Raw genomic sequence first — 24,761 nt, 5'->3', positions numbered from 1 at the left:
ATATATATATATACACACACACATATATATCTTTTCTTTCTTACCAGTGTGGTTGTAGAACTGCGAGTGCGGCCATCTGGTGTGCTGCGCTCATGTTTCTGCTGACGCTGCACACCATTCAGTTACACATGCAGTTGTAACTACCAGCAGTGTGGGAGGACTCACTGCATTATGCAGCATTCAGAAAGATTTTCTTTAAGAACTACATTGCACCCTTCTTTGGTTTTCAAGCTGCTAAATGGCAGCTTTACGCTCTAGTGTGCTGGTAGAGCTGCTGTAAGAGGAAACACTGCATAAGGGTGTATTCCCCCAACACTGCAACAGAGAACATGGGATGGGCTGCATTCACTGCATGCAAACTCATCTCTCTGGACATTAATAGCTGGAAAGTAGATGCAATTATTCAGATTTTCTCAAAACAAAATATGCCATTTATTCAAAATTTTTTTCCCATAAATTAAAAAAAATGCTCACAAAATAAGACTTTACGCTCCATAGTAGTTGGATATTGTCTCTTTGTTATATCCATTTTTTTTTTTTTTTTCCGGGCTGGGCCACCATCTCCTTTAATCTGCAGCCCGTGTGCTTCATCAATATTGGGATTGCCCCTCGATTGCACCAGTAGATGCGAAGAATGGATGCAGTTTTTCATGATCACCACCAGAGGGACGCCTGCTGAGCTTGTACAATGCAGTCGCAGTAAGATGTTCTGCCTGCTGCACTGCCCAGTTCCTCCATCCCTATCCAGGCTGTAACTGCAACCCAGCAACTTGCTAAATTTCCAGAAGGCGCCAGAGCTCTTCGGCATCTTTGCATCGCAGCCATGGCCACCGCGGGTTTGTTCTCTTTACTTCTGTCTGTGACCATTTAGTGCTCGTAAAGTTATTTTTGGATCTAAAGGAGAAGAAAAAAACAATGTAATTTTAGTTTGTTTGATCCCTGTCTTTATGTTTGACTGTTACTGAAGTAATGGAAGCTTGTTAAAGTAATGATGCATGGATCAGTGTCACGATGAGGGAAGTTCCTGAGTAAACTACCAAACTGAGAAGGTCAGTTTTTAGCACTTCTGCTAAATCAGAACAGTTTCACAGCAGTGGGGAAAGCTGTGGTGTTACACTTGGGACTGAGAGCTCAATAAAACCGTATTATTGGCAGCATCTCCAGGCTCTAACACTTTTGCGTTTCATGAATTCTGGCAGCAAAAGAAATAATTAGCAATTGTTGAAAATGACATAACTGCTTGTTTCTGTTGAAGCTCTTACACCCTCCTATCCCATATTCTTGTCTCTGCTGCTGCTGCTGCTGCTGCTGGCTTGTAACCCTTTTTTTTCTTCTGCTGAGCGAAGATGCTGCATTGAGTGCCGTTCTGTGTAGGGCAAGAAAAAAAAAAGCTCCCAAAGTGTGTTGAAGCCAAGTCTGCAGACATAGGAACAGCAGAAGACCTCGCTCAGTTTCAACACAACCTTAAACTGTTCTGCTGAAATCAGCGGTTGTGGATCTGTAAATGACGAGAGTCTTTCTTTTACAGAATCAGTGTTTCCAGACCAAAGTGACTTTCATTATGGTAAGATTTCATCCAGTTGCAGCACCACCTTGCAAAAATATGCACACCACTCTTTTTTTTTTTTTTTTTTTTTACATTTTGTCACATTATAGCCACAAACTTCATGTATTTTACATAATAGACCAAGAGAAGGGAAGGTATAATTGAAGTGTGAAACCTCTAAGCAAGACTGGAGGTTTGTCATAGAAAATCAGTGAACAAAAAGCAACCATGAGGAACCAGGAACACACCAGGCAGGAAGACATGCCGTGGTTTGAAAAAAATAGCCCAGCTTTTATACAGTCTTAATGTACAAACCTACTAAGATATGGTCATCTGGGTAAAAGCAGCAGGCAAAAAGAGCATTAACACAGAGCAGGAAAGACCTGCAAGGACATGATGTGCTCAAATGACAACAAAACAGATTTTTTTTTTTTTTTGGCTTCTGTGTTAGAGGCAGTTCTTGAAGAAAACAGTTTAGCTTCTAAAAATGATTTGGGAATTGGGTAAAGATTCACTTTCTAGCAAGACAATCATCATAAACCTACATCCAGAGCTACAATCGGACAGTTTAGATCGAAGATGATCCATGTGATATACTGGACCTAAATGCTTTTGGTAAATGATCGTCATCCAATCCTTTGCATCGTATTTTTTTTTTTAACATTAATAGCTTTACTTGTTTAAGTCACTTGTCATTTTATCCCCTGCAGATTATGAGACACTGAGGACTACAGGGGTCATCCTTGCTGTCATTATGTTTGTCTCTGGCATTTTAATAGCCCTGAGTAAGTTTAGATTTGATTTTATGTTTTCAAATATGCCAATAATACTGAGACTTTAGTAACTGTACAAAAGATCAAACTTCTGTAACTTATCTATCATTCCTCAAACAGGCAAAAAATTCACAAAATGCTTTAAATCTTCATCCAAGTAAGAATTAAGTTAGATTTAGCGAATGATCTGCCCGTGCATGTTGTATGTATGAATGATGTTGAATTGACTACGAATATATGCGGTGGAAAAAAAATTAAAAATCTGTTCTTGATACAACTTAAAAAGATTTTTTTTTTTTTTTTTCAATTCTGCCCTCTCCCTTCCTGGCTGCCACTTGAACATAAGAGTTTTCTCCTTCTTCAACCAAAAATTCACTTCCATCACATCAGTGAGTTCATAAAACAACCATTAGAGGGAAAAGAAAACACACATTTTTAATGCTTTCTTAACCCTTCCATCTCAGTGCTTGGCCTGAGAGGCATTTGTTTAAATGTATGCATTCAAGCAGACACTCCTTGTGTGTTGGTAGTGAATGTGGGAAATCTACTCTCAGCTGATCGCATGTCGCTTGAATGGCAAGAGAGGAATAAAGACGAGAGCTGCTGTTTCAGGAGGACGAGGACTTGGCATTTTGGTCTACGGTCACGGTGCTTAAAAGTTTGAAAACTCTTAAGGTTTCTGTTTTTATAAGCCAAAGATGCAGAATAATCACATTTACAGAAATATAATAAAAACAGGTTTTACAGGAGACAAACAGGTGTAGTATGAAATGATTTTATATATATATAAAGACTTGAAACCCGTGTATATATATATATATATATATATATATATATATATATATATATATATATATATATATATATATATATATATATATATATATATATATATATATATATATATATATATATATGAATAAAATACTGCTGTTTTTTTTTTCATTTAAAAAAATCACTACCTGTTTTCGCCAAAAGATGATTTTTTTTTAAATCACTTAAGCCACTATTTTAAGAAAGTGACAATATTATATTATATTATATTATATTATATTATATTATATTATATTATATTATATTATATTATATTATATTATATTGTTACATTTTATTTTTTTTCTTTTGAATTTGTTTTGTTTTACAGTAACTGCTTGTGTTAATACCCTGCGGTAATTAATCTGAAGGTCAAATTAATTCCTTTGGATGACAGCTTTGGGACTTCACATTAGGACTATAGTTGTCCTTCTCAGAACTTACCAACCAACAAACATCACTATGAGATCACCGCACGCGATCAATGTAAAAAAAAAAGACCGTAACATACAGTAACTTTATAACTAAACATGTTGTAGTTTGTTGAAACGAGAAGTGACTTTTTATGAAGAAACGAATAATGCATTTCAGCACAAAAATTCCAGCCATGAAACATGGTTGAAAAAGTCACTTACTTAGGCATGTTTCACTTCACTGGGACTGTTCCCCCTCAATAAACAATAAGTCCTGAATTAAACCGGTAAACTCCTAGGGAAGAATAACCAGACTTGAGTTTGTGAGGTGCAAAAAAAACAAAACAGAAATGAGGTAATGTCTAGGAAAGTCAGGTTTCTGACAGAAATGTTGTAAAGAAACAAAAACCGGAGAAACGGAAACTACTGAAGACTAAAGCTGTCACCCGGGTGTAAGAAAATCAGAGCTACGTCAAGTTATAATGTCTATGAAGTTCTAAAAGGTGTAAAGTTGTAATGTAAAACTTTACTGTTCATACAATTTAATGTCCATGTCTGTACAATAATCATCATGTTAAAACAATGCAATATTTGCATTGTAAAAATTTGATCTCTTTTCAGTTAAAACTTGATAAATACAGTACGTGTATTTTTGTAATCTGATACCATACGAGTTTATTGTTAGAAAAACATAACTTTCATGTTATAACATAAGTTAGCTCTATTTTTCCTTTTGTTTCCTGGTTGGCAACAATCTACTTCCGTAGTAACTCAACATCATCTTGATATTTGTTTCTTTTGTGTTTATTCAATAACATTATCCTGGTCACAATTAATAAAAACCTTTACATTTAGTTTTTTTGTTTTGTTTTTTTGTTTGTTTTTCTGAATAAGAACAAGGCAGCTATGCAAAAAGGAAAAACTCTTAAAGTTGTGAAACTTACAGATCTGTACTCATAATTCTTACAAGGTGAAAGTCATTAGTCTTTTTTTTTTAAATCAACTTTTTTGAGACTGAGTCTGTTTCTAGAAACCAGGTGAAACCTAATTTTTTCAAATCGAATAATTTTAAAATAAAATCCCTAAAGCGTTTACAAACTTTTAAGCACCACAAATCAGAACCCTGTGGCTCCAACTAGTTTTAGATCTAATTCTCAAAATGTGCAGACTTTGACAAATTCAAGACAAAGTTGTTGCCACAGTTTTCACAGTGTACAAGTGTGTTTTACAGTTAGTAATTTAACCCTTTCATGCATGTTATGATAACCTCACTGGACTTTTCATTTCTCTGTGATTGCAGTTGACTTGTTGTTTCAGAGCTTTTGTTGTTCAGAAAACATGCTGTTCAGACCTTTTCACTGAGAGGAACAATAGGTTTCTTTGAAACCGAATGAAAACTATACATCCGTTCATCTATTCATTGATTATGTCTGTTTTTACAAGCCCCAACTTATCTCTAACCTATCTCCAGCAGCCATTGGGTGGGAGGCAGGGTACTAGTCCATCAGGGGGCAAAACAGAGATACACAGGACAAACAACTATCCACACATTCATGTTTAAGGAAAACGTCGAGAGATCAATAGCAGTCATGTTTTAGGCTCTGTGGGAGGAAAGTAAAACTATTACTATTGAACTAATATACCAAAATATCACATTTTACCATTTTCTATTACTGGTCTGCGTGATGAAAAGAAACTCAACTTCAGACCATGACAAATATTTCTCAAAGAACAACAAAAACCTTGTTATCTGGACTAAAATAAACTAAACAAAAAAAAAAACATTGCTGATTCATTATTTGAAATATTGCTTTTTTCATCATTGACATGCCAGATTGTGCATAAAGCTAAATTAGATCTATAGTCTTTGGTGGGCTAATGTTGAAGCAACAAACAGAAAAGCAACAAACACATGATTGTACATGCTGAGAAGCAACCGCACAGGCAAGCGCCCACATTTCCACCCACACGTGTGAGTCAATGTGTGCACGCACTCAGATATTGCACATGAAGCGTTGCAAACATTAAATTCATCTTCAAAAAATATTGAAGATGCAGGATCCAATAGAAATAATATGCCTTTATTGTGCAAATATTTTCAAGTGCAATACAAACACGGTACAAACAGGCAGCGAGACATGATGTCCTCTTTTATGGGAAAAATATTAGATGACATTTCCTAAAAAAACATGAAATTTAAAGTTAACACATTTAACAAATTTTTTAAACCCCCCACTCATAATAGTTATCAATACTTTTCATATTGATAAAGTGTTACAAAGTAAAAGGTGTCATACTTTTGGTGTAGCAAAGCAAGTTTCTCTCAGATTGAAATTGCACTAATTGACCAATAGGTGGCAGCGTATAGAGTCCAACCATGCCCCACACCCAAATGTGTTTCTTTTTTTCTTTTAAAACCACTATCTATTGTAGTGACCTCTATGCGTGAAGGGGTTAATTGAAATAAAATACATCTGATGTATAATTAAGTGCTTATTTTCCCGTGTGTCTCTTAAAACAGCTCCAGCACTTCTGGTACCCAGATACCAAAAACAGAAGGTGAGTTACTTTGACTGAGCCGGACCGCTTACAGCCACTTTGTGCAACAGTAAGAGCTCCTTCACTGTCATGCCGTCTCATATTTCTTTCTCTGTTGCAGTTCCTCCTCCAGCTGTATAGAAAATGTAGCACATGCCTACAAAGGGAGAGTGCCGTCACAGGACCCCTGCTGACAAACGCATCGTTTTCTTGTAATGTCTTTTTGGCGAAAATATGGAATGCCTCCAACATCCGGACGGTCAATAAACCGGGTCATCCGACTCATCTTAATCTGAGCCCTGTACTTATGGTTACTTTAGGCAAAATTCTCCTCGTGAAAACGATCCCATCCACAAGAGTCCCCTCAACAGAACACATGAAGCAAATGCGATTTGTCTTAAATATATTTTATTTGTGTCGAGCAATAAAATTGGCAGCATGATTACAAATCATACATTTGTCCAGTTTGCATCACTGTGCGTACTGCACGTGTTGGTCAAGAGCGACAAAAGATTTTCTGACGTGCTTGTTTGTTCTGTCTTCCACGATCATTTCATGAGAGAAAATAGAGAAAATAGCTTAACAATACAATAAATAGAAACACAAAGCGTAACAATCATAGTCATTCTGTAATGCCTTAGATGTTAAAACAGCTCAAAAAAAAAATTTAAAAAGTCAGATTATAAGGCCGTAAAAAAAAAAAATTCAAACGAACCGGATTTTTCTTCAGACTTAATAAGGCGGATTTTAAAATGAATATTGTCAATTGTTGAAGCTCATATTACCTCATAAGTCACTGAAGTAGTTTTACAGTAATCTTAGTCAGGAGCTGCTTGAAACTGGGTTAATCATGCAGCAAGATTAATCGTTTTCTTTGTGCTATAAAGAAATGTCAAAGATGACACACGAGTGACAGACTCAAATGATGTTGCAAGGTTTCATCATCATATCACTACAGGTAGGTGGGTATGAAGAGAATAAATACTCTTTCACTACAAGTGTAAATTACTGCCTGACACAGCTCTTATAGTGGGATGGTGTATTTTCCACCCTGCTCATATCTGCCGCGCTAAATGTAAATGGGACTGTTGAAAGCCTGCCGTCAACCATAAAAACAATCTTATGGAAACAGTGTTATTGTATTTTTACTTGTGACTCATAAGTAAAATGTACAGTGAATCAGACAGTTTGTCATCGCGCTGACTCGTCTGATGTCTGCTTGAGGAAAAAAAGAAAAGAAAAAAAACATTCTTTGTCATACTTTCTTAAGTTTTACACAGTAAAGTTTCTTTTTCCACAATGAAAAAAAAATTGAAATTGCATCCAGTGTCACGCACGACACATGTATGATCCATACAGGAAAAAAACAAACCATCGAATAGGTTCTTGTTTGAAAATCAATCGTTCTTAACAGAAGAAGACACGTGCTGATTGATCTCAAAACCCGCCGCCCTGAGTATCATTATGATATCGTATCAGTGAGGGGTTTTAACCAGAGAAGTCATAGAGGTTTCAGGGACATGGTCCCAGAGCTTTTACTCACGATTTCACAGAAATCAACTTTGAATTGGGAGATAAACCTGTCAAAGAAATCGGTGCTCCAAGCTTCAGAGAAGCAAAATACGTAACCCGTTACCTTAAGTTTTTGTTATCCAAATATTGCGTCACATCATTTTGGTAATAACCCAAATTTCTCGGTTTTCTTTTTTTTGTTGTTTTTAGATTTTGGGAATTTGTCAAAATTTTTACCTAATAGACTGATAATGAAATCCAATATTTAAAAAAATATATATATATTCTACTTTACGGGCCGTAAGTCATAGGCATAATTTATCTGAAAAAATCTAAAGTAATCAAATGTTTTTTTTTTTAAATCAACATTTAGGTCAAAGACTCCCAAATTAAACTGAAAAGCTTCTCCCCTTCTCAACAGAGGAGTCACCTTGAAGACGTTTCATCCCAGCAAATCGGGATTACAAGTGGTCTAAGTTGTTCCTGGTCCTGCCAGAACGAGAACTGCTTCGTCTTTTCAACATGAATTTGAGCTGTGAAACAGAGAGGATAACTCGGTGAGATTAGTTTACCTTACAACAAAGAAAGCATCAGCGTTTAAAAGGATCATTCTACATGAGGCTCTTCTTTAACCGCAGCTGATAACTTTCTTGGAATATTCATCCATTTTCTTTACACCCTTGTCCCTTAGTGGGGTCCGGAGGGTTGCTGGTGCCTATCTCCAGCTAATGTTCCGGGCGAGAGGCAAGTTCACCCTGGACAGGTCGCCAGTCTGTCGCAGGGCAACACAGAGACAGACAACCATGCACACACACACCTAGGGACAATTTGGAGAGGCCAATTAACCTGACAGTCATGTTTTTGGATTGTGGGAGGAAGCCGGAGTACCCGGAGAGAATGTGTGCATGTACAGGGAGAACATGCAAACTCCATACAGAAACACCAGGGCTGGGAATCGAACCCAGAACCTCCTTTCTGCAAGGCAACAGCTCTACCAACTGTGCCACTGTGCAGCTTGGAATATTCACTTAGCATAAAGTCAGAGGTTTAAGTTAACGTCCAAGTAAGTAAACCTCTGCCATCGTAAAGCAGCTCCAGTCTTAAAAATGTCTCCACGTCTAATGCAAATGAATTATTTTATCAGCCTTTGACCTTTTTATTACTTGGAATACAAACAGGAGCTGAAAAGTCAAACAATGTGAAAGGTAATAAAATAATGTTAACTTAAACCTCATTCCATTCTCTTTTTTTTTTTTTTTTTTACAAGAATTCAGCCTCCACAACAAACTAATTTGGATTTATACCAAATAAAGACACCAAGACAGTTATCAGCTGTTGGTAAGACATCTACTGGCGCTAACAGTGAGAAATGACTGGCAGCTTACCCGTTCTCCTTGCGGGCCACTCTGCAGCAGGTGAGCTGGCTGGTCGTTCTCCAGGTTGCGGATGCTGGGATCGGCTCCTCGGTCCAGCAGCAGCTGCAGGATCTTCTCCTGGTTCTGGTTGCCATGAAGACCCGCCGCCATGTGCAAAGCCGTGTGACCGTGGGCCTGTCGCAAGCGTGTCAAGATGTTACGTCTTGAAAAGTTCAGTCAGCGCAATTTTCATGTAACGACGTACAAGTGAACCCGTGGGCGGAATCACGCCGAGAATACAGTTCTGACTTTCGGGTCAGTGTGGGACTCACTTTCATGTTAACAAAGTCTTTCATGTTTTGGAGGCGACTCCCCAGCAGGTAGTCCACCAGCTTAATGTTCCCCTCCTTCACAGCCAAGTGAAGCACCGTCTTGTTGCTTTTGATTTCCTGGAATTCGATAACGGGAAGTGAGGGGAAGAATTATGAAACTGCCACTTCAACAACGACATTTGAAAGTCAAAGCAGAGAGACAAAACAAAAGAGAGAGTACAGAGGGAGGCTGGCCAAACTATGTCATCATGTTGGTTAAATGACACTTGGCACTTCCCCTCGTACGTTCTCACTCAGAGTTCATGGTTCGACATAAGTACTGTAATAAACTGTGGCTCCGCTGAGCTAAAGTACCTGGCTGAGAAGGGAGGCCCCTGCATGGAAAAGCATCCGTACGCATGAGAGCTTCTCCTCGGCTTTGGCCTGCAGACTAATGTCTGCCGGTGCGGCTGCAGAAGCTTTCATGGTGACACTGTGAGAAATGGCTGCACAGTGCAGAGGCGTCATACCTAACGCAAAAAAAAGAAAAAAAATGACATATGACTTTCAAAATACAAGCTAAAGACATCACGTCATTGATTATGGGTTATGAAACAATGATGTTTGCTCATTTCCATAAAAAAAAAACAACAAAAAGTAAGACGTTAAAATACCTTCAAAGTTGCGAGCTTCCAGGTTGACATTTGGTCTACCTGACAGAATTGCCTGCAGAAAAATAGAAATCACTGGTGAGGATTGTTAAAAAAAAAAAATCTCTTTTGTAACTTTTTTTTGGATGTGATTAAAAAAAAAACTAAACCAGTGTTGTTGTTTCTTTACCTGGAGAACTGCTGGGAATCCATAGTGAGCAGCCAAATGAAGAGCAGTTTGACCTTTAAAGTCGCAGGCATTTATGTCGGCTCCTAACAACAGGAGATCCTGGACAATCTCTGGCTGGTTGGCTGTCACTGCCACCAGTAAGGCAGTCTGCAAAAAAAAAACACATGTAGCATGCATTCAATTATATATTTTTTTTAAGCAAAGCCAAGAGAAATCATTTGTGCTTTGCTCAGCGCATTTACATTCACGTTTTACTTCATACCTTTCCCTTGTGTTCCTTGGCATCGAGCCTCCCCACGTCCCTCAGCCTCTCTGCAGCAGCAATGGCGTACTCCCGGAGTCCTTTGGCTGTGTAGATGTGCAGGATACTGTTCAAGAAAAACAAATAATGAGTTACTTTGTAAATGTGTAACAGCTATACCATCTTATTGCTTTTCTAAGCTGATGATGTTTTTTTTTGTTCCCCCCCCCCCGTCTTATCTGACTCTAGCATAAAACAATGACTCAGACTTTCTTTTTAATCATTCAAAAAAATTACCATGTTCCAAATTTGATTTTCACTTTCAGCTCACTACCAAAAACAAAACTCGACGGTAGTAAGTAATTTGTTTACAATCATCTCCGAATCAACAGTTCAGTCACGACGGACGGGGCAGAGCTTCCTCAATCTTATTCTTCAGCCAAACTCACGTTGTGTATTGCACTTATGCAACTCTTTGTTTCTCCATGTTTTTCGGTCTGTAAGTCTGTTTTAGCTCCAATCTCTGAGACTCCCCTTTCTTTTAAACAACCTTTCATTTTCAATACAAACAAGACTTTTAGGTAGGTGCGCATTCTTTGTTTAAAGTATACCAAAATAACCATTGAGATATCAATTAGGTACACAAAGAATAGCATGAAAAATAAAACATTTGATTAACACCACCCCTGTGTTGTCTCTGGACTTTTTGACTCTTTCTAATCTCATTATAAATTCACATATAGTAAGTTAGTAAGCAAAGTTTATGTATGAAGTGATTCTCACACACATAAAATCACAAAGTTATGTGCAATAAAAATCAGCCTATAAAAAGATATTGGAAAAGTACACAACTGCATGATGTCAAAGGAAAAACACTGAGTGTGTCACAATCTTTCAAATTTGCTTTGAGGAAAATTTCTTTGAGATGTAGAGATTGTCACTGTTTTATTTATTTTTTGTTTTTTTAGTTTTTGTTTGTTGAACCGCCTAACCCTGACAGATCAATATTTCAGGCTCAGAAATAAAAAATTAAAAAAAATAGCATCCAAATTCTGAAGAAAAAAAATGCATAAATCCCTTACAAAAGTTATTATAAGTATCAAAAATGTTTTTAAATAATTGCAACAAAGTCTCACTCTTTATAATCCTTTATAATCAACAAAACAATATTGGGGGTGTATTAAATTTCATAGGAATAGTTCTGTATGCTGTTTGACTCCCCAGCTATAACCTATTCTTAGCATGATGCAAATAGGCGCTTACTAAAAGGGCTGGCCTCTTAGCCAGGTCACCCTCGTAAAAAGAGACACTGGCTTTCCTACGTAGTTAATAAAGTTTAATTATGATAACTCACGTGTCACCGTCTTCATCCTGACAGGTGGCTCTGCTGTAGTCCATCCCACTGAGCAGCATCCTGGCTTCATCCAGCTTTAAAGAATCCATTGAAGAGCTATAAATATGCTGCGTGTTATCGCTCAGACCCAGATGGGACCAAGATGGAGCCACGCTGGGTTCTGGAACCACCATGGAGCAGTCCTGAAAACCAAGGTCAAAATGTAAGCCGCTACTGACCTCTAAGCAGGTTTATGGACTCAGAAACGCTCGCTAGTCAAAGATGCCCCACACTGAGAATATCTCTCTTACATATGGCGTCGATATTGAGTCTCCAAAAATTGAGACTGGCTGCTGTGTGCTGTATTCTGGTTGCATCTGGAGGTAGGATGAATCATAGCTGGGTCCTGGGTCACTGCTGAAGTAGCTGTGAGTGGATTCATGGGGAGGGGCCCAAGGATGATAGCTCACTGCCATGTCAGAGTAGCTTATTGCTCCACCTAGAATGGAAAACACCAGTCAGCACCTTGTTATGACTTTTTATTCTGCCTTTTTCTTAAAATTCCCAAATAAGGGAAGCGTTCAGCCAGAGCGACATTCAGGAAGAACCACCTCTGAATGCAGCGGCTACAAAATGTGCAAAATATCTGTAAGGTTTTATTTTTGTTAAAAATAAATCCCCCCCACCCCCAAGCTGTTCTTATCTTTAACTTGCAATATATTCTTTAAAAAAAAAAACGACCAACAAAGAAATTTGTCATAGGAAAAAAAAAAAACTTGAACTAAACCTTTGTTAAAGCACCTTTTGATTGACTTTCAGCAACCCATCTTCTCGAGGTTGTCAATTCTACTGAATTTTAACCTTTATTCACATTCAGCCGACCTAGCAGGATTTTCCTGACATTTTGAAATCTGAAGAGAGCTTACAAATGATCAAAAGAATATCTGTGTAAGAAGTGGTCAGTCTGGTGAACAGCACTAAAAAAAACAATCATGAAACCAGTCACAATACTTTGAAAGCGCCAAGTGTCTGAAACTGATTAAAAGACGGGACACAATGGTCAAGGCAGCTGGAAATATGACAACAGTAACAATCAAGGAGGTGGAAAGATGTTCAGCAAGTGCTAACTGAGTTTAATTTTGTGACAGGAGTCTCCTCCAATCTCCTTATATCTCAACTAAGAAGAAGGACTGCAAGATAAAAGTTTTTCTTACAAAAAAAATAAATAAATAACATCCAGGTGTGGCTAAACTGTCCAAAAACCTTTTGGAAGGAAGTGTTTGTACCAACTTGGCAGGCAAACACAAATGCTATATGCTGATATATAATCATAATAATCCTTTAACTAAGTATTACTTCAGATATCTTCATAATTATGCACCCAGATTGTGGCAGCGTTTATATTTTTTCCTATAACTGATTTCTTTGTTTCCCTTTTGAACTATACAGAACCTATTTCACATAACATATGAGAAAAGCTTTGATATTTTTATTTCAGTTTATTTGAAGATTATTTCACATCGGCCGTATAAATCATGTCCCCTTTTGGCGTTGCATGTTTCACCCTTACCTGTAAATGCGAACGTTTCTGGTGAAGTCAGATCCTAACAGGTGCAACAGAAACACAGTTTGTGATCACTGAGCAAACGCAAGCGACAAAGTATTAGGTGAGACGCTGACTGAGTCAGCATGTCGGCTTACTGCAATAGTAGTCGGAGGAATCGGACTTGTACTGGCAGCAGAGCAGGGGGGAAGCACGGCTGACGTCTCGCGTCTTCTCTTCTGCTCCAAAAGTTTCTTCACTGTGGGCTGGGTGCAACACGCCTTCTCTTTTGGTGCTGAAAAAGAAGAATAAAACCAGATACAATTACTTTTTTTTTTTTCCTGATCTGATTTGATAAGTTTAATACCAAGTTACTAATTGATTTCTATTGAGACAAGCTCAGAAAAAAAGATGCATGTGACAAACTGGAAAAAAAAAAAAACATCAAACTATCCAAAACATGAGAGGATTTAATTCTAAAAAAAAAGCATTTGGTGTTTACCGAGGATCCTATCGGCACGATCTCATCAGACGGTGAATGTTTCGTCCCTATATGCAAATTTCTTCCTGTCACACAAACAACTACCAAACTGAGAGGCAGCAGCAGATGTTGAAATTTAACTGCAACCTGTAACTCCCTCCATCACATCCTCACAACATTAGACAGAAGAGTGTTTCAGAGAAGTACTGCATCTCACAGGAGCTGCAGAGTGGCTGACAAAGAGGGCCCTGCAGTGGATAGTGAGGGGAGCTAGATGGGTCACGTGATCCTCCGTCTGTAAAGGACGTGTTTCAAAGCTGCCGGAGGGGAAAAGGCCTCAGAATGACTTCCCATACCTTTCACTTGAAAAAATTTAAACTGCTGCCATCAGGCAAACTGTTAGGAAACTGTGAGAAGCAGAATCGTGTTGCGAATCGCACTGCATTAAAACGTTACTCATCTACCATTAAGATGAATCATAGGATTCATTTTGCATGTGATTATTAAAAACATTCCCATTATGTAGATTATTCATCTTTATGTTTTGTGTGGTGTAAGCACTTATCCAGTCTTTTCGCTACTTCCACTATTCAAATATGTTCATTCAAATATGAACATTTTAATCTGAATATAAAACTGTGAACTTTGTTTTATGCAAAGTTCCAATAAAAAGGAATGCAGCTGGTTTCCAAACCACTGAAACACCTCGCAGTCTTTGAAGGCTAACTACTTCCCTTTGCCTTCAAACAGAAGCGATATTCAACGTGTAATATCACTTCACCAGGTACTCGAGCTTTTTAATATTTCCCTCTGCTTTTATACTATCGCAGTTTATATTTCATTACATTTTTGATCAAATGCCGCTTCTTCCAGCACAAAGAAGACGATAAGGACATCATCTAGAGCTCATTGTAGCTCCTACATTCAATACTTTTTGTAAACATATTCTTCCTTCTGCCACATCTTACTTCAACAAGTTGTACATAAAAACAGAAAAATTCACCTTTTTTTTCTACAAAATGTGACTTTCATATAACGATGTAAAGGTAATTTGAATTATAAGCCCTTTAAACAAGAAAATGCCTTCCTTCCATTTTTATTTTATGCATTCATTTAATCCATTAGGGAAATGATAGAATTAAGCGAATGTAAATTAATTAATAAATAAATGAACAAATTAATGAAGCAACAACTAAATACCTCATAGATATTAGAGTAAAAAGGTCATTCAAGTGTTTAACTTGCTGCTCTGTCCACATTTTAAGCCCTATAACAAAACAGTATCTCTGTTCTTCAAACCCTTTATCGACATGGAGGATGTTAAAAGGTCTCTGAATGATTTCTTTAGTTTTCTCACCTTAATACCAGATTAATTTCTATCATTTTTTTCTCTTTTTTTTTCTTTTTGCCTTTAAAGTCCAGCTCCACAACTTTATGAACTCTGGTTCACTTTATACTCAGACTTTTCTTCTTCACATAATTTTTGCTGCGATTTTTGGTCTTCGAATGCTTCAGCCGATGCTTGTCAGGCCAACCAGGGGTTCTTCTTTACTTTATTTTCATCTGCCTGAAAGTTTCTAGACTTACATTTGCCTTTTACACATCCAGCTAATTAGTTTAAGCTATAACTGCTTAGAGTGAAATGTTTCACACAGGTTTCTTGCGTAAATTGTCTTGTAAAGTTTTATTTTGTTTGCCCATTTTTGAAAATGAAACACAAAGGATTTTTGCTTCAACTTCTTTCAGCTAATTGGCCCTATTGTATTTCTGATGGAAACATATTTTTCCTATTTGTATTTTTTATTTAATCTTTTTTTTTCTTTCATTGTTAAACTCAACTAACTGTTGAAAACCCTTTTTTTCAGATAGCTTTAGAGAGTGCAGGAGACATTTGTTTGATGACACCACACACTTTCCAGCAGCAAAGTGAAAAAGCAGGTTCTAGACACCAGAGTTTTTAAAATAGGTCTTTTTCCATCTCTACTTTTCCATGGAGGTTATAATCAGTGACACTAAATCTGTACCCACAGACAAAGGTGTAAAAAAACAGGAGTCTGCCTACTAGCACTTTTGGGTTTATCGCTTTCATCTGTAAGCAGGACTTAATTACTTGATCCGCTTGCCTTCTGTGTATGCTTTATCAAAGAACAAGTAACCTGATCATACAATTTAGAGATAAGATGCTATTTTTGTTAACTGACTGTTAATTACATTAGCCTCAAAAGGTCATATAAAGTGCCTTTCAACATCCATATAACATATCAAATATGTTGATTCCCCAGAAATTCAAAAATGTAAGATAGAAATGTGTCCAAGGTTGAGACCATTGATTTGTATTCCAGTTGTTTTGACAATAAAATGTAAAAGCATTTAGATTACACGCATAAGACTTTTGTGTTTTCTGTTGAGTAACACGACTGCATGCAGTAAGCAGTTTACTAATAATATCTACTAAGTTTAATATGAAAAAAAAACAAAACAAAATGGCATCTACTGATGGAGACAAATAGTGAATTTCCAAAATTGAGAGATTTACATCCTCCCATTTTAAAAAGCAAAAATTGTTAGAAAAAGATTGAAAGTAACATAAATAATTGAAATTGAACTCCCCTTGGTGTTTTGTTTTTACTTTAATCTTCTTGGTTTTAGTTTTCGCTTTACACCGACGATATTATCTATTTAATCTTTAAACACTTTGATGATCTTTTCTGAGATTCTGAGCTCGGTTTCTCCATGGAGGGGTTGAGGTTTTCTTTTTCTTCTCCTCTTGCCCTGCACCCAAACATCTACTCTTTTATTTGATGTGCACGTTTCCCCTTCTGAGTCTCATTTCCACTCAACAGGTAAAGGAAAAGTGTGAAAACAGAAAAGAAAACAACACTGCATAATAGAAATCTGCTGTTTCCAGCCGACAACAAGCAACCACACAGGTTTGTTTCCTCAAAAGCTTCCCCCGCTAAACGTGAAAGATAAAACGAAGGGCCCTATTTCCACCCTGTCTGTGGAACCCAAAGTACAAAGCTCAGACTCGAGATAAAAAAAAAAAAAGAAAGAAAAAACCTCCTCCATTAGGAACAAAGATCTTTTGCGGGCAGCTGTGCAAATAAAACGGAGAGAAAGACAAGAGAGTGAGAGAGATTCATCAGAAAACCTTCAGCATGGGATTGCCAGCACTCATTTTCTGTGACACCTTTCTGTCCCGCTCCATTACGCAAACCACATCTTCCTGCCTTTAGTGTGTCAGAGGCGCGTCACTTAGAAACGCATGTAGTCTGCCTTGTGTTTTCTGTTGCGTCTACATTTATGCGAGGCACAGGCATTGTCTTCGAGCCCGTGAGCGATACCGTAGTGTGGCAAACACAGAAAAACATGCAAAGAGGTATTATTTTGGTTTCACTTTGTCTCTTCTCAAAAATAACCATCTCACTTCCCCTTGCAAACGTATTCTGATGTCAAAAGAAAAAAAAAAAAAAAAAAGAACCAGAGTCTTGTGTCCTATTTCGTGCCCCTGAAACACCTGATGAAAGGTCACTTTGATTCCGAAATGACATCAGTCAAAACAGATCAATCCAATCCCGCAGGGTTTCGTTTTCAGGTTCAGGAGGTGTTACTACAAGTTGCTTAACGCTGACTCATTTGATCTTTACAGCAAAATGCAACCTTTGGCCTTTTCATTGATGATACAACGCTGGCACACAACAGCCGGAGAGCGTGCGTTCATTCAGAGGAGTTTCGTCAGATGTAGAAGTTGCTCAGTGCTCCGCAGTTACAGAAACAGGAAATAAGGGGATGGTTTTTAATAGCCGGTGGTGCCAGACTAAATACTCTGAACTCGAGTTTCTGCGCCGGCTACACTCAGTTTGTGCTAAATTCAAATCGTGCCCTGTGGAAACCCCTGGACAGTGAGTCACGAGCGTGGGAGGGCTGGGGATTCCGACGACCTTTCTCTTTTGGCTCGATCCTCAGAGACAAGAAAGAGGCAGTGCATCACCAGCTTCCTCATTTTGTGGGTTTTTGCTCTTGGGCCAGCCGCACGCAACAAAATACATGTAAAGTGATCGCTCAGGCAAAAGAAGAAGAAAAAAACGGAAAAAAAAAACTGATGAACAAAGAAGCTTAGGCAAAGCAGGGTGTCTCTGTCATGTCACACAACTTGCCTCTTTGGTATTAATTAAAAGAGGAAATGAAAACATACAAGCAGGGGTGGAGATGCATCAGGGGTTCCCCAAAATGAAGCCTGGACTCTTGGATTCACCCAAATAGTGATGTCATTGCACTGAAATGGCACACTGAGTGACATTTCAGTGTAAAATGCTAGATGAGTTGAGGTAAGTGTGACTAAAAACAATAATAAGACGCATTTGTAAATGTTGTCATATCAAATTTGGCAGCCAACATTACAAGGTAAAGACAGTTTGATAACCTCATGAGGCTGATGTATATTTTGGGGGGAAATATAAAAACAAAACACTTTTTTGTACAATTACATCTGTCTCAAAAGTAATGTTCAAGTGTTAAGCACATCAACCAGAAAAAGCATCCACGACAAAAACCGACAACACCTAACAGTGGTGAACATATACGCTAGACGTAAACAACCCATCACAGGATTAATACTCACATTTATCAAAGTGCATGTCAGAAACGGTTGTGCTCTGTGTCCCTTTCTCGTCGGTTCGTCCACTCGGCCAGCAGTCTTGTCAGAAACCGGTATTTGTACACAGATCCGTTCAGGTAGGCTGAAGAAGTGAGTCTGGTTTGTTGACTTCCAACCCCTGCCGCTTGTAAGCACCGCGTTGTCCCCGCTTCGACGCCCCGCCCCCTGGGAAACCCAGCGCGCCCCCGCATCCTCAGCCAAGCGAGGAGAGTGAGGAGAAATGCGACGTTGCACAGTTACAGAGAAGTTCACGTCTTGACGGGCGATCAGCTGTGTGCATTACAGTAATACAGAAAGTCTGGGATAACGGAAAACCGATGTTAAAAGCAACATACTGTTACAGTATTATTATTGCTAAAAGATTATTTCATATCATTGTTAATTATTTCAAAGCTACACAGCGTCGATCTAAAGCTGTGTAGTGAACCATAGTGCTACTTGTTGTAGTTGTATTGTGTTCGGCAAGAATTAAAACGGCGTTTTTCATATAGCTAAACCTAAAATTATACCAGAAAGCTATTGCCATGAAGAGTTGGTGATAACTGGCAAATAATGTTACTGTACATTGTTGTTGTGGAGGTTCGGCCCTCTCTGGGTTGCTTACTTGTTCTATTTTAGTCAGGGGATTTTTGATCATGACCTGCTTATTCAGTGTCTCAATGTAAATACAGCCTTTAACTAGGCCACTACAAACTGTTACTGTTTATATCTTTAGTTATTTGAGCAAAGATGTGGTGTTTTGGATTATTGTCCTGCTGCATCGTGAGTTTAAGTTCACAAATTGACTACCAGACTTTATGATTTTCTACAAACCAGCAGAATTAATATTGCATGACAAAAAAAAAAAAAGTCATCAACATGATTTTGAAATACACCAGCCAAAGAGCATCACACTTGTGTTAGTTTTACCCCAAGTTTAATGGGACTCAAAAGGCGCTTTCGCACTGCACTGCACTGCACGGAACGGTACGGAACGGAACGGAACGGTTCCGAGCGTGTTCGCACTACAACTGCGACCGGTTCCACCCCACCGGCCAATCGGTTCTGCTTAGAACCAGCAGCTGATTGGCCGCTGGTTGTTATGGAGTCAGACGCTGATTTTCCGTTGACAGCTGGCTCTCAGTACTATATTTTGTAAAGAGTGCTCTTTGCAATATTTTTATTATTAGTTTTAATTAACAATGGATTCGTCTCAATGTAGTGCGATGACCTGGTCAAATGATGAGGTCAATGTTTCTTCTTCTTTATTAAATTGGCAGTTAGCAACCAACCAACTCAAACCACATTGTTTAGTTTTAAAAGTAATGACGTCCGGCACCGCTTCGATGGCGCCCTCAGTGTAATGCGAACACAATAGGGCTGGAACCGTATCGTACCGTACCGTTCCGTGCAGTGCGAAAGCGCCTAAAGTGTACAAAAAGTCTTGTCACATCACTTGACTAAATATTTTCTTGAAAAATGTCAGCTGATTGTTCATCACTTTGATCAATATGAGCTTGTCATCAATTTCTAATGAAGGGATATTTATTTTACATTTTACTTTGGAATAACTAGAAAGAACTTTCAAAACCAGTGTTGAACAAGAAGACTTCTTCAAAGAATGAGAAACTTAACAAACTGATCCTCTTCAGGGAGTAAAAAAAAAAAAACTTCAAAAATTAACTAGATAAAATAAGTAAAAATTGTATTTCAACAAAGATCATATCCAATAACACAAAAAATGACTATGCCTTAAAATGATTCTACCTAAAACTGATTCATGAAGTCGCCTGATCAGCACATGGATAGTATTTTATACGTATTTGTATTTACGCATTGCTTTGAATTAGCCTGGGTGAAAGCTGGATTTAAAAAGGTTTTGAAGTGAAATATTTTCCTAAGCAACATAACATTCTTTCAAGCATGCACTTCAAAACAGATTTGTGGCTAGACACGTCGTCATCAAGGGCTTGCAAGGTCTTCTCTTACAAGTATAGTTCTTCCAAAACAGTCTTTCCATTAGTCCTTTCAGAAAAGTTAGTCATAGACTTGATATTTCTAGAAATGTTTTCCTCTGTGTCAACAGACCCAAAGTGTAACAGAAGCTAAGCTATTTGTAACAGCAGTCACAAAAACACCCTAAATAAAGAAGAAGACGTAGGGCATGAGCATGAAGCTTGCTGTTGTTACACTTGACTTGCTTAAGGTCGAAGGTTAGATTTGTGTTTGTGACATCATCATTTCAACATGATTGCATATCGGTTATGTACACATAAAGCCAACAAACTAAAATCCCTCACAGTGACATAGGTTTAAAATCTCTTGTTGGAAAATGTAATTACTTTAGTGGGCAAAACATAAATTCATCCAAAAGAGATTTATGTTTATTAATTTGACCTTTATTTATACAGGCAGTCTTCACTGAGATCCAAAGACCTCAATATTTTTAGGGCACCTACTAAAACCTCAGCGACCACAAGCTGCTGTAAGTCTTTACTTAACAATACTTAGGAAATAAATTATTAAAAGAAAAAGTCAAATGGGATTGGTTTTATTTCACCTATAATATAATCTCATAGAGGGGGATTTTAATCATGCTCAAATTTTATTAAAATAAAGAACATTTTGCATTAAAAAATGCAAAATGAACAACCTTGCAGAAAACTGTACAAGAGCTGAAACACTGCGTTACTTTGAATCAAGACTAAAGGTCCGCCTGTTCAGAATTGCCTTTGATTAGCAGTAAATGGAAGATTGATCAACATATCCGATCTGTTTGATGATTTTGATTATACATTTGACAAAATGTGTTTCATGATTGTTGACTGTATGATGTTTTTATGATGTAAAGCATGTTCAACTGCCTTGTTGCTGAAATGAGCAATACAAATAAACATGACTTGGTAATCTACAAGTGATCATGTGTCAAGATATTTTTCTCTTAATAAGATATACGAAACATTTTGTAACATTTATAGGACGACATGACATTGTGTTTTGCTGAAAACTGAATTTCTTCCAGATTCCCTGAGCTTCCAGATTCCCTGAGCTGCTGAGGCGACACTGTGTGAAAGGAAATTTTGACACTTCAAAGAAAACATTAAGGCCTCATGTCTTGTCTCTTGTCTTTTAACCAGATGACTAACATGTCCCGAAAAATAATTTAAAAATAACTATATGCACTCACACATCTTCACATGGATTTTGCATTGACTTCCATTCCTTTTTTTATTCATTTTTATAGACTAACTCTGATCCTTGCCCTAAACCAATCCACTACCAGTAAATGGCTATCCCTCAACTTAACATAAACTCTCTCTCTCTTTTGTTCCACTTGGTTCTTAAAAACTCTCTATTACTGAAGCAATCAATTTTATTTGAAATACATCAGAGCGGAAACTCCATTGGGAGTTTGCCGTGCCCTCTGAACTGTTCAACCCGTAGTCTGTACAACAGCTCCCTCTACTGTCCTAACGAGCAAAAATCACTCTTTGAACCACCACTGCACTGCTGATATCAGCCGAAAGACCTAAGCTTCTTAAACGTGGAGAATGAAGTGTAACAAAGGAAGAATGAAATATTGCAAAAAAATTATTTTTTAATCTCTGCTCCATTTTCTCTGATTACTGAATACTTTTTGTTCCATCTCATTCATTTGTCATTTTAATGTACAAGTGATTGAACAATAAAAGACATAGGTAATACGCAATGACAATGTGAGTAGTACAAATATAACTTTACTGATGTGTTAATACTAATACTACTACTACTACTACTACTAATAATAATAATAATAATAATAATAATAATAATAATAATAATAATAATAATAATAATAATAATAATAATAATAATGATAATAATAATAATAAAAATTTGAAAATTGTCTTTTTCACTCAAAATGTATTTAAAACAAACTGATACAATATTCTAATTTATCAATGTAACACATAAGAAAACTACAATATATTTGTATGTTAACCATTGAATGTGGAAGCAGAAGAGTCACTGAGATTTTTCTGCATATATCAGAAAAAATTAGATGGTATGGAAAACACTGAAATCCTAATTTTTAAGGTGACCTTTTCTCTTTTTTTTATGTCCACATGAATTACAGGTGTTCACGTTTATTTTTTTTTATGAATTTATTTGTTCTTTTGAAGAACCAGTGTTCTAAGAATCCGGGTATGGGGAATCAAAACAGCTACACCAGTTTTTCTTTGATTTATATGCAAAACTGTTTCAGCAATGTCCGTGTAGTGCAGCATTACATTTTAAAGATCATGTCATTTCATGGACAAAATCAAAAAAAGTAGAATCAACAGGACAGCAGAACCAAGACACACAACAGAAAATGTAAATGAGATAAATGTTTTAAAGGTTCCTTTTATAATCAAAGTCAGAGATGTGTCCACAATCTTGACTATTCCTGGAATCCCACTTATCTCACATCCTGGCTAAAGTTTTCATGAGATGGTTATCAATGTACAGCAGTGGAGAAGAGAGTCTCTGATTCGAAAACCTCAGACTTTCAAGTTTACTGTCTGTTGATGATGTAGTTCTGTTGGAGTCTTCAGGACATGATATTTATAAAGCATTGCAGTGGTTCACAATCCGTCTAAAGCATCTAGGTTCAGCGTCAGCTCCTCGTGTTTATGTCAGTCAGAGGGAAGAATTTAGGCATTATTTTATTTTATTTTATTTTATTTTTTGGTGTCTTGCAAATGATTGATAAAAGGGTAATAGTGCAGTAAGTAAGTGGAGTTGACTCAAATAAACAAAGCTAAAACAAGTTTTAAGATATAAGTAAGAGCAGCTGCTGGCGATATAGCTGGTGGGCTGTTGTCAAGCAGGTCTAGTGGATGGATGGATGGATGGATGGATGGATGGATGGATGGATGGATGGATGGATGGATGGATGGATGGATGGATGGATGGATGGATGGATGGATGGATGGATGGATGGATGGATGGATGGCAGGTCATGGTACTATTGAATTAAAGCACTATGCTTCCATTCATGGAGTTGCACTTTTGCACTTCCTGCCTCAAGGGCTGTCATTTAAACATTTGGTTTACTTGGAGCCCCCTGCTGGCCACACAGATGGTATAACACACTTTAGACAATAATGAAGCAGATCTTCAACTGAAATTCTGAGTAGGGCAAATTTAGGCTGATGCTGACTAAAGGACACACATATACAGTCATTTTCAATTAATTAGAATATCTATAAGTTCATTATTTTCAGAAATTCAGTTCACCAAGTGAAGCAGCACATATATAACTTAACTACACCCAAACTGAAAAGAATCCTCCATTTCGATGGTAATTTTGATGATTTTTCTACTGATGATTTTATGAAAGCACAACATTTACAATCAAAACATTACATCAGACTGACAAAATATATTTTAGCTGAGAAATCTGGGCCTAGTAAAAAATGTGTTTAACATCTGTCTGTCTATGAGTTATTTTCGAATGATAGAATCTGGCAAATGAGTCTCACCAGAGAGCACATCCTAATTGAATGTGACTGTATACCATTAGATCTCAGTTCTGCATTTCACACTGACGATCAAAAGATACTGATTGAATAAAAAAGTGGACGAGATTGTCTGTTACTGTTCTAGCTTAGTTTTTGTCCTTCAACTGATAGAAATCTGAGCTAAAAACAACCACATGTGGGGTTTCCCAAGGCTTTAATTTCAGGATACTTTTAAATTATATCCAAATGCTCAAGATAGTACAGATTATGGAGTATTACAACATCAGGGACTCCCGGACAAGAATCTGAAAATCCTTTAAGCTTTAATCGGGAATGTTGCATAATTTATAAATGCTTTTATGTACTAATTTTTCACGGAGGCCTTAAGCAAAATCATGTGTGTATTTCAACACACTAATCCACTAAAACATTAAAACTGAATTTTTGCATTTAGCTAATGAAACTTAGTTTACAAGGCACAACATTAGGCAGATGCTTATTATAACCAATATGTTTTATGTATTTCTTGCACCGAAGAATCAAAACACAACAAATAGAATAATGTAAAATAAAATGATGGAATAAATCTCAAAGCATGGACAGGTGTGTGATGACCATCATTTGTCGTCAGCTTAGTAATTATGATGTCGGATTTTTAGCAGTTAATCATTAGATTGGAACAAAGTGATGACCTTTAAGGCGCCTACACACTTTGTCACCTTCCCATAGCAGATCCGTTGTTAGCTGGTGATGTTCTTTACAGGAAATGTGTAATGACAGCCACTGTCAGAGATTAAAAAATGGATTTGTGTGTGCATTTTTAAATTTAGCTAAAGTGTAATGCCCATAAATAAAATGCCAAATAGAAGCAGCAACCGGCGCGCCGATGACTTGTGTTGTTTACACGAAAACAAACAGGCAGCGTTTCAGCCCACCAGAG

At 37.3% G+C, this 24,761-nt stretch overlaps 2 protein-coding genes across 2 annotated transcripts; one reads left to right on the top strand and one right to left on the bottom strand.

The window, feature by feature from the left end:
• The first annotated feature begins 238 nt into the window (after positions 1 to 238).
• Positions 239 to 6,350, top strand: fxyd7 (FXYD domain containing ion transport regulator 7). The gene is made up of 6 exons (XM_088014013.1): positions 239 to 265; positions 1,429 to 1,564; positions 2,257 to 2,331; positions 2,440 to 2,476; positions 6,067 to 6,104; positions 6,205 to 6,350. Exons 1-6 carry the CDS (start codon positions 239 to 241, stop codon positions 6,222 to 6,224), a joined length of 333 nt encoding a protein of 110 aa, XP_087870139.1. The 3' UTR covers positions 6,225 to 6,350.
• A 124-nt stretch (positions 6,351 to 6,474) lies between these two features.
• Positions 6,475 to 18,473, bottom strand: nfkbid (nuclear factor of kappa light polypeptide gene enhancer in B-cells inhibitor, delta). The gene is made up of 12 exons (XM_015002546.2): positions 18,321 to 18,473; positions 13,377 to 13,513; positions 13,246 to 13,279; positions 11,987 to 12,174; positions 11,697 to 11,878; positions 10,364 to 10,469; positions 10,102 to 10,248; positions 9,936 to 9,987; positions 9,637 to 9,791; positions 9,283 to 9,399; positions 8,981 to 9,145; positions 6,475 to 8,128 (listed from the first exon to the last, which is right to left on the bottom strand). Exons 1-12 carry the CDS (start codon positions 18,334 to 18,336, stop codon positions 8,057 to 8,059), a joined length of 1,371 nt encoding a protein of 456 aa, XP_014858032.1. The 5' UTR covers positions 18,337 to 18,473; the 3' UTR covers positions 6,475 to 8,056.
• Between the last annotated feature and the right edge of the window lie 6,288 nt (positions 18,474 to 24,761).

This window comes from Poecilia mexicana, unplaced genomic scaffold (genome assembly GCF_051168715.1).
Source record: "Poecilia mexicana isolate PSO_F unplaced genomic scaffold, ASM5116871v1 scaffold_16, whole genome shotgun sequence".
In the NCBI taxonomy this organism is placed as follows: Eukaryota; Metazoa; Chordata; class Actinopteri; order Cyprinodontiformes; family Poeciliidae; genus Poecilia; species Poecilia mexicana.
This window is presented reverse-complemented; position numbering and strand designations above follow the sequence as displayed.

Excerpts from the sequence above, each read along its gene's own strand:
- fxyd7 (XM_088014013.1), top strand. The coding sequence starts at position 239 with ATGGCAGCTTTACGCTCTAGTGTGCTG. Across the intron at positions 266-1,428 it reads CTTTACGCTCTAGTGTGCTG|GAACAGCAGAAGACCTCGCT; the intron begins GTAGAGCTGCTG and ends CTGCAGACATAG. Across the intron at positions 2,477-6,066 it reads TGCTTTAAATCTTCATCCAA|CTCCAGCACTTCTGGTACCC; the intron begins GTAAGAATTAAG and ends CTCTTAAAACAG.
- nfkbid (XM_015002546.2), bottom strand. Across the intron at positions 11,879-11,986 it reads ACTCAATATCGACGCCATAT|GACTGCTCCATGGTGGTTCC; the intron begins GTAAGAGAGATA and ends CTTGGTTTTCAG. Across the intron at positions 10,470-11,696 it reads CAGGATGAAGACGGTGACAC|TATCCTGCACATCTACACAG; the intron begins GTGAGTTATCAT and ends TTTCTTGAACAG.